The sequence below is a fragment of the Crocodylus porosus genome, unplaced genomic scaffold, assembly GCF_001723895.1.
Source record: "Crocodylus porosus isolate Cpor-Errol unplaced genomic scaffold, CroPor_comp1, whole genome shotgun sequence".
Lineage (NCBI taxonomy): Eukaryota > Metazoa > Chordata > Crocodylia > Crocodylidae > Crocodylus > Crocodylus porosus.
In genome coordinates, this window is record NW_017728931.1 from 21,004,400 (window position 1) to 21,018,449 (window position 14,050).

A 14,050-nucleotide genomic window follows, 5' to 3' on the forward strand; every position below is an offset into this window, starting at 1 on the left:
CGCATAGAGGGGGAGGATCACCTCCTTGGACCTGCTCGAGATGCATCTGTGGATGCATGACAAGGTACGGTTGGCCTTCCTGACCGCGTTTCGACGCTGTCGGCCCATGTTCATTTTGGCATCAATAATGACTCCAAGATCCTTTTCTGCCTCTGCACTATTCTATTAAGTCAAAGTACAGGCCCACCTTATACAAGCACTTAGTTTAAGGTGCACTTCTGTTTGCCTGTATTTTAGTACATCTTAAGCCTTTGAAATACCATTTGTGATCTGTGAGCACCTAGCTAAAAGAAGGTAAATTTAGAAAGAAGCTTCCCTAAAACCTTTTCTATAAACCTGAAAACATGTTTTCTTTTACAACAGTGTTTTAATTACTGAACAAAAAGATTTGTTCTGATGATTCAACCAAACTCGTATTCGCTGAGGTTTTGTTAGTAAATTATAATTCACCATATTTATGATTAAAGATTTAATCCATAGGATAGGGGTTGTCAACTGGGGGTACTTGAGAAGGCCAATTTCTGCAGCAATAAATGTGCCTTCTAATTTAATTTAAAATGCATCTTTGTGTTATTTCAACTGAAAAATTGTAGATTTTATACTAAAATATTTGTGTGACATGAAAATTTAATATTTTCTCTTACCAGAACTTACTGATAGGTGAAATATACCTGAAGTCATTTATAAAAACACAACTGGTATATTTGATTAACAGCAGATATGCTTGAGACTATACCTTTGCGAAGTTTAGGAGGTAGGGTCTCAACTATTCTTTCATCCAGTGGCCACATGTTTTGCTTCAGCTGGTCATTAAATTTTCCCATGTTTGCCATCTTCTCTTCAGTATTATTCCCTGGCATATTTTTCTTCTTTGTGAACTTAGGGTAGTTTATAAGATCCTGAGGGTTTCTCTTTGCTAATGGCAAGTCAACATAAATTGATTCATTTAGAATACCTGAGGGGTAAGGGGGGGAAAAAAACCCAAGACTTTAGATTTCTGACAATTTTCATAACAGAATTCTGAGTTCTTTAATAATTGGTCAATGAGCAACAAAAATGTTATTCACACTTCATAAAGAACCAAACTATAGATAGACGATAAACAAGGATTTGCTCCTAAAAAGCTGTAACCTGGCAAGGGGTATCAGACAGCTATATTACACTTTTTAAAAGACTGCTTTAATGTTTTTATGGATGCAGTTCTCTTCATTTGCACGGGTTCTACCAGCAACACTTGGACAGTTGCTTCCCCTTCATTGTTTCTGGCCAAGTTAAAGCAAGCATAGTTATATTACCAAGCAAATGGTGGGGCTGAGAGTTCCTGGGGTTTGATTTCTGGAGCTTTAGGTCTCCAAATCACTTAAGTGGTTTGATTTCTGGACCTTTAGGTCTCCAAAACATACCTGTACAATCTGAGCTTAAAGAGTAACTATCATGTGAAGCAATCACTAGTAAGGGGACAAGATTTAAATTTAACATATCATCCAAAAGAAAACAGCTAAAGCAACTCAATTTTGTTTTGGCATGCTGGCTCAAAGCACTGAGTGGCACACAAACAACTGGAAGAGAGTTTTTCCAAGAGGTATCCAAGTATTTTGCCAGCCCAACTTCATCTTACAAAACTGATGAGTTACCATAAGGGACTTGTTACATGCTGTACTTTGAGCTGCTCAAATGTTGAACAGTGCTAGCGCTAGCTCAAATTTGGAGCAGTCATACCTTAAGGCTAAGTAAAAACATTTTCTGATTGTCCCTTAGCTGCAGAGCTGTGGCTTGCCACTAGAGGGCTGGCAAGCAGAGGCCTGACTAGGAGCTGTAGTTGTGAGTTGCCACGACAGGGCTGGTGAGCCAGGACCGGCTTCTATCCCTGCTTTAGATGAGGGTGCATAAGAAATGGGTTGGGGGAGGGGCACAGAACAGGAACATGAATCTAGGAGGTGGAAAGGAAATGGGGGTGGGGGGAGGGTGGTGAAATGAAGTCAGCCAGCCACCTGAAGGATGAAATAAAATAAAAAAGAATTTAAAAAGTAAAATAAATCTCATGTTTTAATAAACTGGGATTTGGGATTGGGGTGGGGGTGCTGATTCTTGAAGTCAGTCTTGTTTTTTTTTCTTTTTTTTTTTTTTATGGGAAGTTGTGTAATAAAATAACTGGACCACTGAAAGAGCAACGGGAAACAGAGCAATTTAAAACCTTTCAGAAACAGTGAACTAAAAACAATTCAAGGAAACTGAACTCCTACATATAAGCAAGCTGCAAGTATGCATGAGTGTACTGGGCTATGTCTATGCTACAAAACCGCATTGGTTCAAGCTGAAACAGTGCCTGCACCCATACTACAAATCTTGTTTCAGGCTTAATTCTGCAAGGCTACAATGGGAGATCCAGCTGTACTAGTGCAGAAAGTATATGTCCCAGGAAGCAGGGTAACACAGGATACTTATCCACAGTCCAGGACGAAGCTTACAGAGAACAGCGAGAGGAACCCACGTGGCTCATGAGCCACCTCTATGTACAGCTGTGGCTGGCTGGTGACGTCAGCGTCAGACGCCGGCCGGCAAAGATAAAAATGGCGGTGGCCGCTGCGGAGGGGGCAGATGGCCCAGAGACAGAGCTGCAGCAGATGTCGGAGGAGAAGCGAGCCCCGAAGAAGAATCCTAAGGAGGCTGGTGAGCCGGGGGCAAGGTTCATCGGGGATATGAGCTCCCCATCAACGTCCCTCGCCGTTCGCTGGTGGACTGAGTGCTGGCCTGAAGGAGGAAGACCAGAGGCACCTGCGGGAGCACAACGAGACTCAGGTGGAGTGTCAGGATGGTGAGGTGTGGAGGATGCCACACCGGGAGGCAAGAGCTCAGGATGATCCAGATGGGGGTCGTAATCGGGGCGGGGTCACCACCAAGGCCCAGGAGGGCAACCATGGATGGGCATGAACTCAGGGGTGACGGATAGTGGGGAGAAGCCTCTCACTACATTAAGGGGCTAAGAGAAGTGGAAGCAACAGTGGGTTGGTGGAGGAGCACAGCATTTTCTTTTGTGGTGTGGTGGTGGGTGAATTACCCCAAGTTGGGGAGTTTGAGTTCGGTAAGGGCCCTGGGGTACAGGGCATAGGGAAGCTAGACAGGAGTTCTTGTGAGGTAGTTCCTCGTGGGACTGGGGCAAGGAGTGAGGCTCAGCTGGAGTGTGCGCGACCTCCCACACAAGGCGTTAACTCGCAGGAAGGTGGGCAAGACCTGCAAATAAGACCCCAAGATCTCACCGAGGTGGCTCAGCATAGGTGGTGCGAGGCCGTGGTGTAGGGGTGGTACAGCCCCATGAGCAACCGCCAGGTTGGACCTGGGCACCGAGGGACCTGCCAAATCGAGCACACCCATTGAGGAACACCAAGACATGGCAGGCGAGAGTGGGGTCACTGACGCGGGAAGGTAGAGCTACCCCAGCGATAACAAAAGGCCTGGAAGAGGCAGAACATCTGGCCGGAAGACCCGAGCCACCACACAGCGGCTAGCGGAAGCCCACTGGTCGCAGTATATTAACCCCTAACAGATGCATCAATGACATACCAGCAAAGAATAGTCATGCCAGTTAATAATATGATTATTTATCCCTGTTCTGGTCAAGTGCAAGCCAAATGGCACCAGAGGTGCCTGAAGGCGGAAAGTAGGTAACAAGAAAGTAAATGTGTCCAAATGAATATCTATTTGTCCTAGGGAAAAGGGAACCACAAAATCCCTGGGAGGCCAAGTTCAGGAAGTTTCCAATAAATAACTGGCTTAACTAATTAAGCTGACCCTTTAGTTTAAAATCTGCACAGCCTATTGTACTTTCTAAGCTAGCTGATGCCTAAAGCACCGGATAATCCTCAACTTTTCTTGGTTCAACAAGACAGAGGATTATTTGTATCATACTACAGAATTACCAGATTTATTCCAATCCTAGACAAGGTTCCCCCCCACCACCATTTAACATCTTAGACTCAAGGACAAAGCAGTGGAGGGCAATGGAGGGCAAGCAACTGCTGCAGCTCCCACTGCTACATGACAAGGCCAGGGCTGGAGCAACCACATGCTCTGTGCAGCTGAGGCCAGGACCAGAAGGTAAGCAGTGGTGAGGAGGTGAGGGGCAGGGGCCAGCAGTGGGAGGGAGGGGTAAGTGAGGGACAGAGGTAGAGGCAGTGGGGGAGGGGAGGAGGAAGCAGGCCCCAGGGAATACAGGCATAGTTGGGGGGCAGAAGTCAGGCCACTTGACTTCCCTACCACATGCTCCCCCTACAACTGCTTGTCCTGCTGCAGCAGTGTGGGGAATGAATTTAAGATGATCCTCCAATAATTTGATTCTCCAAATGGAAAAATTATTTTAAAAAATTATAAATTTTCTATATCTAAAATTTCATTGGGGGGAGGGGCACCTTAAATTCAAAGTAGTCTTAGATTTGGATAAGTATGGTATCTTCTATGTTTGGAAAGAGTGCATATAAGAATACAAAGCAAAAGTTTTGTCTAATTATTTCATTCCAGTGTAATAATGTTCACAGGGTAAGCACTTTGAATTTTTGAAGTCTAAATTGTGTATTAAGCATTCATCTATAAAAATCACACAAGCTTCATATAGTAAGATAGAGTGGGTAATATTTACACACTGAAGCTTTGTAATTGTTTTCTTCATAGTAGAATGCCATTCTTTACAGTCTCTATATAACATGGAAATCATCAGATTTTATTGTACTTGGCATCATCTGGGCTATTCAGTTACAAAACCTTTCCCAGGTGACACTGTTCATACTGCAGCCTGCAAGATTTAAGTCTTTAACAAATGAATTTAAGAATATTACAGTGAACCCATTTTCTTATACCTTGAGGAGTATCACAAGCTCTACTCTACAACCTTCAGCTACATCTTCAAATTCCCCTGAAAGTTACGAAGGCCAATCCCTTTGTTGTTACTGCCTCCCAATAACTCAATGATCTCCCTAGCGTACCCTATCATATACTGTTTTTTTTTAATCCTCCATAACTCTCAAGAGCTGTGGAAAAGAGGGAAGGGACATGGAAAGCGGGGAAGTAGTTAATTCATTTAGGACTACTATGTAACATTTTTTCATACATATAACATGCACTTTCCCCCCTGAAATTGGGGTATGTGTATTAAGCATGGAAGTTGATTTTCTGACCAAAACAGAAGAAGCAGCTTGGTTTCATACCTACTCAATAATACAGTATCTGTTGCATTACTATTCAAGTAGCTGAAGAAGTCAATTACTTAACAGCTCATTGATCTTCACTCCAGAGGTGTTCACCTATCTTATGGCAATTTTGCTGTCTGCTAGCTGCTCCTGGCCTCTCTCTCTTCCTAGCTCACTGGTTTGGAGACTCTTTAGCTCTTTTCAAATCGTAAGTCCATCTATGGAAACCAGGGTTCAGAAACAAGTAGGGCTTCAGCTTTAGTTTAGCAGGAAAGGGAGGATGGAGTCAGCTGAAGATTAGGCTCTGTCCCTGCTCAATTAACTCTACCCATAATTCAAAAAAACTATTTTATTTTCTTCATTCTGCCATTAAAAAATGAGGTATGAATTATATTCTGGAGCATGATGTATGAGAAAATATTGTATTTTCTTTTTAGATTATTTTATAACCTGAACACAACTATTATATCATATTTTGCAGCAGTGGAGCTCAGCATGGAAAGCAGCAAGCACCGCTCACTGCTGTCAGTTTGCACCTGCCTGCTTGCTTCCTGCCTGGCAAATGCTGTGGGTAAGTGTCCCTGGGCATGGGGTTTGGATGCCCAGCATGGCTCCAAAATGTTGGGGAGGAGCAAAAGAGAGGCAGAAGCCTAGCTGGGGAAGCCCCTAGACACCAGTATGCCAGCATGGTGTATTAGTAGAGGTGTAAGTTTGAAACATGTCAGTTCTAAAATATGCAGAATGTATACATTTGTTATAATTATCCAGGTATAGAATCTAATTATAGAAGGTTTGCTTTGTCTTCCTCCCACAGCTACAATGGGGGGTGCTGGGTCAGGTGATCCCACTGCCTTCTTCCCACACAATTTTTTCCCCCTTTCTTATTATCAGACCCTGCTCTCTGTGAGCACATGGAAGCGAGGAGCAAAAAGCATCGACTTTGAAAGAAACAGAAAATTATTATTTTCTGTTTCTTTCAACATGGGTACCCATAGACTTAGTTTGTTCAGAATTGATGTGTTTTACCATTTTTTAAACTGCTGCAAGTTTTAGCACAGGTAATACATAAACACACATTTAAGCAGCACTATCATACCTACTTATATATAGTACAAATTTCTTTAAAAATGTCATGTCTCAGGCTAAATTAGCCAAATCAGTTCTGAATTCTAGTGACTGAGCAGAGCTCAGTTGTTCAAGTCTGTGTGTGGCACTCCCACCAGCAAGTATCCTGCCTCCCAGAATCTTCAGCCTGGAGCTGCAGGCACTCCCAAATCATGGCAGACATCCTACATGCAGGCCCCAAACCAGGAGACCTTGGAGTCTGGATGCCCCCAAATCTCTCCTGCCCTTAGCCAAAAGGCCAAAGGAGCAAGTTAGGAAGGAAACCCTCATCTCCATAAAAAATAAGCACGTAGCTGAGATTCTTCCATTGGATGACTATAGTAGGCCTTTTGCATGGTAATCTAAAGCCAAAAGACTCATAAAAACAGGGACTACACTTGATCTGCGGGTCATGGTGTCCCCAAAGCCAAAGGGCTCATGATTTACCATACAGTTCATTGGACTGGGCCTCAGCAGTCAGCAGCATTTCAAACCATGGTGACCCCGCAGCTCAGCACTGTTCAGAATGTGTGCATACTCCAGATACACACCACAAAGGATCCATGTCCTAATTAGCCTCCAACTCATGACTGCAACCAGGTGTTCTTGTCACAAGTCCTGGGATCCTCCAAAAATGTATATACAGATGACACACAGGGCAATCTTGTCCAGCTTCACTTCATAGAGTGTGGGCTACACTAATCGTATGCACCAGACAGAGAGGGGCTAACAGAGGGATTATGGGTAAACTGTTCTGGGATGCATTTGGTGATGTTTGCCAGCCATTTAAGGCTGGTGAAGAAATAAAAATGATTGGAAATGGGAAAAAAAAATGCTGTTCAGCTGAGAGAGTGAAGAGGAACTGAGAGAAGCTGGGGGACTGTACAATGAGCACTACCATATTTTATCCAGACAGACTATATAACCTATTCTTGTGGGAAGTTCCCATCTGCTTCTGGTATGCCCTGTGGAAAGCCAGGAACCTGCTCATAAAACAGATACTTGAACCCCACAGTCGAGGACTGCATTAAGATGGGGCTAAGTAAAACGTACTGGTACTACAGAAAGACAGAAGAGGAACATGGGAAAGAAATGGCAGACTTCAAATGGTGGGGAAGAAAGTGGCATAGATGTTTTCAGAGGCAAGCCCTCTGAAAGAACAATGAGTGATAGCACTGGAATGGTGATAGATACATGGTGCGAACTGTGCAATGGGATTACAATAGTTAAACTGTCAAAGTACATTTTGATCTGCCAAGTGAACCACAATAGTCACTTGACAAGTTGTTAGATGTAGTTATATTTTTGCAAAAAGTGGGAGGTTCCCATCAGCATCTTGGCCTTTCAACTAAGATCAAGCATCTTTGGCACTAAGGGGAGAGTGACAGGGCTGAAGCACCCAATTAGTAGACATTTCATTATTAAAGACTCATCTTTTTTCTTGTCCCTCCCAAATTCTCTGACCTTCCCAGTGCCAGTCTAGTATTACAGTACCTCCAGGCCTCAGTGCCAGTTCTCTGGATTTTTTTTTAAAGGTAAAAAAAAAAACACCCAAAAAATAACAACAACAGTTCCCATCAGCATATTTGCTCAATATGGACCACGTGTTTTTATAGTCATGCTCAGTGTTGTCTGCGTTTAATCAGCTTCATAGCTGGTTTCCATTACTGAGCGTACACTGCTTCTGGCAGCAGTTTAATGATAGACAAATGTATTTAATGAGGTTTCCTTGTATGCAAATGTAAGACGAGGACCTGTTTTCCCCCATCCTGATGGGGGGAGGGGTTGGATCTCGTCTTCAACCAAATACAGTAAGTTGTTACTAAAGTACTGTTTTCTAGCTACAGAAATGTAGAACTAATCTTAGAGACTTTCAAGATTTCATCTGGTTTGACTCAAAGGATCCTTGCTTATTCTTACCCTCTTTTTCAAGTTAAGGTCACAATAAATATCAACATACCATTTTCTTTCAAGAATCGAAGAGCATCTGAATATCCTTGTTCACAGAGCTCTCCTAAAACCTGAAAACATATGGGACAGCCTGTCAGCAAGCCACAAGGAGGAAGATTCTAACTGAAAACTAAGTTTACAGAAAGAATGACCACTTTATTCACTTACACTAATTCTAAGGGAGAAAATGCCATTACCAAGAGTAAGAGTTCTGAAGTGATGAACTCAGTCTTAATGTGATGATATACTTATATGAAGATCTTTCAAACAAATGTAGTGCATCAAGTTATTCCTGAGCCATCTCTTATCTTAGAATAATGCTCTTCTAACTAAACCAAAGATCAAACAGCAAGCTTGTAAGAATTTGTTTCCCTAACTGGCTTTTTAACAAGCACAGATAAACAGATCAGTGACCGACACTGAAGCAGAAGGTTTAGCTGAGTGCATTCTGACCCACTCTTCCTTGCCACTTCCCAAAATTGTATGTTTGGTGCTGCTTAATTTTTCTAGGGAGGCTGATTCAATATTAATCCCAAACTTGGGTCTCCCACAAGACAACTGGAGTTACCAGGTACACCACGAAGTCACCCAATATTGTACACTTTCAAAGTCCTGGACAAACAAAAGAAATAAATAGATTTTTTTTAAGTCCATACAGAATGACAAGTTGAAGACTAAAGTGTAAAAACACTCATCAAAATTGTTTGCAACAAACCAAAAAGAAAAAAAACCCTCTGAAGCAGCCAAAGTTAGTATACATTTCATTATTAAAGTTTCATTTCTTTTCTTTTGTCCCTCCTAAATTCTTTAGGCACTGTTGGCAGTTGCACTTGAGGAGGAATATCCCCACCAGTTGTTGTAACCAATATCCACTATATTCAGCCAATCTTAGATAGGTGTGCCAAGGATGATTTGATTGATGTTTAAGGGAGTGCCTTTTCATTCCCCACCTCCAAAATCTGTGCTGGAGAATGATGGGACAAAGTAGCTATGAACACACACATTCTGAATACAGTTTTTAGTGCTGATTGCACAAAACAATTTAAAGTGCTAAAGGTATTATCATAAGAACACAAAAACAGAACAATACAGATTTTATTTTAGTCTTGTACTTCGAGACTAAAATAAAAAACTATTTGTCCAGATGAAGAATGAAGAAACCACCACCAGATACCATCAGGAAAAAAAGTTTATTTGGCTAGACATTAGGCTAAGAACCAAGCCACCCCAACTGTTTTTCCAAGGATTAGCATTTACGTAGAAAACATTACACTAAGAACCATGCACAAGGGCAACATATTACCTTGGGTTCTGGTGGAAAAAGTGCTTGTGTTAAACGATATAGGTTCCCTAAGCTGAACTGAATGCTGGTGTTAGTAAGATTCACTTCATGAAAATTTGCGGAGTTACTCTTTGGGCAGATATCACACTCCCCAGAGAAAGGAGAGACTGTGATGGTATTCTTAGATGCATGGTGAGGTAGGTTATCACTGATTCCTCCATCCACATATCGCTGAAAAGAGAGAGAGAAATGAACATCAGACAATTTATAAAAAAAGACTTGTCTTATTAAGAACCATCCAAGACATTACCACAGAACATTAAAACAGTTTCTCTCTGCACATGCACTCAAGAATGACACTTCCGAATTTGCATTTTTAAAGCGTCTCAAAAACAAATATTTTGATCTAAAATTTTGTGACCAAGTGTGATACTATTAATGATAATCTCTCTCCCTTGTTTCCCCTGTGTTGAAGAGGAAACAATATTCTTAAAAAGCTATTTACTGGGGCTCTCATACCCAAATGGAAACACAAAATGAAAACCAACTATAGAAGAAAAATGATACATACTGGAAGCTTAAGTTGAATTCCCTGGTCTTTGTAACTAAGGAAAAGGCATTAGTTTCTTCTGCAAGTCTGTTTCAGGATATTAATTATAAAAACTCTCAAACATTTACAAGTGAACCTTAATGCTGCTCTTAGAAGTTTGAAAGGCTTATCAGACACCTGAGATCTAGCCAATTTCATAATGCATTTAAGTAGTTTCAGATTTCACTTGTATCCACAGTAAACCCAACCACCAATTTTTGGAGTTCCACATTGTCATTCTGCCAAAAGTTAGTAGACTTTTCATTATTAAAGTCTCATCTCTTTTCTTTTGTCCTTCCCAAATTCTTTAGTCATTGTTGGCAGTTTCACTTGAGGAGGAATATCCCCACCAGTTCTCTGGTAACCAATATCCACTATATTCAGCCAAGCTTAGATACATGTGCCAAGGATGACTTGACTTACATTTAAAGTAGTGCCTTTTCATTCTCCACCTCCCATATCTGTGCTGGAGAGTGATCAAAGGATGACTGCCCTCTACATAAAGAGCTATATAACATTAATTGATATGAAATTCTTTTTTTTAGCCAGGTTGCACACATTTAAGGTGGAAAAAGGAGATTCACAATACACTTAGAATAAATTACTAATGGGAAATATGTTCAAGCAAGCACTACTGTAAATACCTACATTCACACTTACGTTTTTAAAAATATTACATCATTGTGTTATTTCAAATTACTGAATACGTTAATTACAAATACTAACATTTTATCTTAACCATTTTAAAAATAAATTCTATGTACTGGTTTGGCCTTTCAGGTATATATGATGCTGCAAAATTTTGAGACAATATGAGGCCCATGGTGTTCATATTTAAGATCTGCCAAAATCTAATTATTTCTACTAAGAACCAAATATTCATAACGAATGACAATACAAATAACCACTCACAGAGTCCAATGCACAAAATTTTAGAATCATTCTGGAATGTATACAGCATTTAATTTTGCCGATAAGTTATTACCCAGATCTTCAATACATGGAAAACATCCCCTACCCAATCTCTTTTAGGCACATTCCCACAAGAAAGCACATGTATGAAGTTCCAAGCAGAGAGGAATGTCAGGTTTTATGCTAAATGAGCCATATAAATCAGCCAGATTTAAAGCCTCAGGGCCCAATCTAGCAAACACAAAAGGTACGTGTGCATTTGCAGGATTGGGGCTTTTTATAACATCCAACTTCCTAACTGAGCTGGCTAGTCCCCTCCATCATGGCAAAAGAGAGACAAACTAATCTCAGTCTATATACAGAAAGAGAATGAGAACATTTGAAGCCAACCCCTCAAGAGTTTTCATTCCGAGTCATTTACTCTAACTCTTCTCGATTGTTTCTCTGCAAACAAGAAATCTAGTACTACTTTAGAACTAGTTCAGTTTATTGGGCAGGGAAGGTGAAAAGGCGGCAGACTTTTAGAACACGGGGCATACAAATACAGCACTTACACTCATGTTTTCTAGTCCAAACTAGGCCCTTTTCAATACCTGTAGTGCCCCAGCACAAGGACTAATTAGTCAAATTAACATGGATTCACCCAAATTTTAGATTTTGTCCATCTTGTTGTCATAATACATTGTTCCAGATATATTTTCAAGATAAGATACAGAAGAGTTTAAGAAACAAAAATAAGACAGTTCTGGAATGCGCTTCTGTGATTCAAGATAAACACAAATGTTCTCTGCTATTTTAACTTCAGTATTAAAGGGAAAAAGTTTCAAACAACTACTGTAAGGCAACATATTTCAAGGCCACTCTTAGAAATGAGAGATCTTCCATTAAACATATGTTTACTAGTGTTGCAACGAACCATTACTTGCAATGGCTTGAGTTTTCTTTCAGTGTCTTCCCCTTTTCTCAACCCCTCATCTTCCAATAAAAAAAGCAGCTGAACACAAAACTAATCTAATGCAACATTATAGTTTAACACACAAAAATAAAGTAGTAGCATCAACTCTGCCAGAATGTACCCACACCCTCTAATTTCTATCAAATCACAGCCTGACAAAGCTGCACATTTCCCTATAAAGTCCAAATAATGGCTACTCACAATGCTTTAGTGTAAACATGCTTCAGTGGGAAGTCTCACATTTCTAGCCTACAGTAATAAAATATGCTGTTTTAAGACAACCACTTTGCAATCTTTACTTTCAAGATTTGCTCAAAGTGGCTAAAAACCTCCCTCTACTAAAAAGTTAGTGCAGAGAAAAACAGGATCAAGTCTTTTCAGTGCATATATTCTTAAACATGCAATTTAAACTTGTATCAGTTCATCTGCATTTAAAGTAGACATATGTGCTGTAAAATACACAGATGTGCAAGTGTAGTCTGTTGTCAGGTGACATTTTTCAAAGCAATAGCCTAAGGGACTAGTCCTCCACCAGTCAAGTGGGTAGTTCAGTGTAGACGTTGCCAGTAAAACATTTTCCTTTGTAACCTCCCACCTTTAAGTCAGGGATTCTCAACCAGGGTGTTGGGGGGTCCTTGGGTGATGCAAGATCCTCTGAAGGATGCCCAGAAATGAGGATGTGAGGGAGTAAGTTGTTAATGCAGGCTCAGGCTCAGTTCTTGCCTGGCCATTCCCCTGCACCTGCTGGCCAGCCCCTCTGCATGGAGGTAAGCACTGTAATAAATTAGTTTTGATTCTCAAAAAGTGCCATTCAATTCACAAAAGTTAGGGAGGGGTGTCTTGAGCCTAAAATTGGGAACTACTGGCGTACATGGTGTTTTATGTTAGCCACCAGAGCTTGTCACCTAACTCAATTTAAAGGGAAATATTTTCTGTAGCTATTGTCTCCTATTTCGTATGTAATGTTTCTTATTAATTTCAAAAGTTGAAGTCAAATATAGCTCCAATTACATGAACTCTGATGAAAGTTCTGTTCATTTTAAATTTGGATTCTCAAAAAGTTCATACACAGTCTTTCAAAATTTTACACAATCAAACGTATTTTTAGCATTTAGCACAGAACAATGCAGACTTACCACACCTCTAAATGATGGTGGAATTAGGCCACAATAGATAGGGACAAATGCACTACAAACTAAAGCCTAGAGAAAGAAAGCAGATTATACAGGTAAGTTGTGTCAGTTTCTCTAGTACTGAAAACTATTCTATGATGATGCACCAATATTCTACTACAACAGTGAGAGACAATATTCAAGGACTCTGGCAACATAGCCCATTTAAAAAAAAAAAAAAGGGTTTTAGGCAATCACCTCCCTGCCCAATCCCCCTACACATCGCCCCTACTAGGGCCCAAAAGCAGCTTGGCTAGGACCTACTAAGCAATGCCAGGAAGGCAGGCTGGGCTGCTTCCACCCAGTGTTCCCCGTGACACCTGGAAAACGCAGTATGGAACTGCAGGCACTGGGAAAGCTGTGCTTGGGCCCTGGTCTCTGCTGGCTGGTGGCGCCCAAGGCCTGCAGGCTCAGACTGCATCTCCCAAGAACTATAGGAGATGCTGGGTGGAAGCGGCCCCTCCTGCTTGCCCAGCACCACGTGACAGGCCCTGGACAAGTTGTGCTTGGGCCTGGGCAGCTCCAGCTACCATCTGACACTGGGAAGGCAGGGCTGCTTCTGCCCAGCATCCCCTGTGGGACCAGAAGCTAGCCTCTGCCTGTAGGGGTTAGAGGCAGGCATCAGGCCTCCACACTGTCTTGTCCCATTACCAGGGCTCCTTGGAAGCACTTTTAGGGCTTCAAATGTGACATCTGTTCACACTTTAGTTACAGCATTAGGTACAAATCCTGAAAATCCAGTTGTTGTGTGTTTGTTCTGTCTCCCTGGGGACAGTATTAAGTGCTCAAAACAGAAGCATTACTCCTTAATCATTTGTCAGTCATTTTGCTCATTACATAATGACAACCTGGTGGCCTTCTATGATCAGATCACCAAATAATTAGATGCAGGGGTAGCAGTGGACA

The 14,050-nt window shown here is 41.4% G+C and overlaps 1 protein-coding gene across 3 annotated transcripts in view; it reads right to left on the reverse strand.

The window, feature by feature from the left end:
• Positions 1 to 14,050, reverse strand: part of LOC109316348 (patatin-like phospholipase domain-containing protein 3) — a 35,035-nt gene that overhangs the window by 6,010 nt on the left and 14,975 nt on the right. Inside the window, exons 3-6 of one of the 3 annotated variants that reach the window (XM_019544328.1) lie at positions 13,109 to 13,174; positions 9,538 to 9,747; positions 8,245 to 8,305; positions 737 to 955 (exon numbers count right to left, since the gene is read on the reverse strand). In XM_019544328.1, the coding sequence (XP_019399873.1) occupies positions 737 to 955; positions 8,245 to 8,305; positions 9,538 to 9,747; positions 13,109 to 13,174 (556 nt within the window). The remainder of the gene's footprint in view (positions 1 to 736; positions 956 to 8,244; positions 8,306 to 9,537; positions 9,748 to 13,108; positions 13,175 to 14,050) is intronic. The other 2 variants (XM_019544330.1, XM_019544331.1) reach the window with 2 other exon arrangements.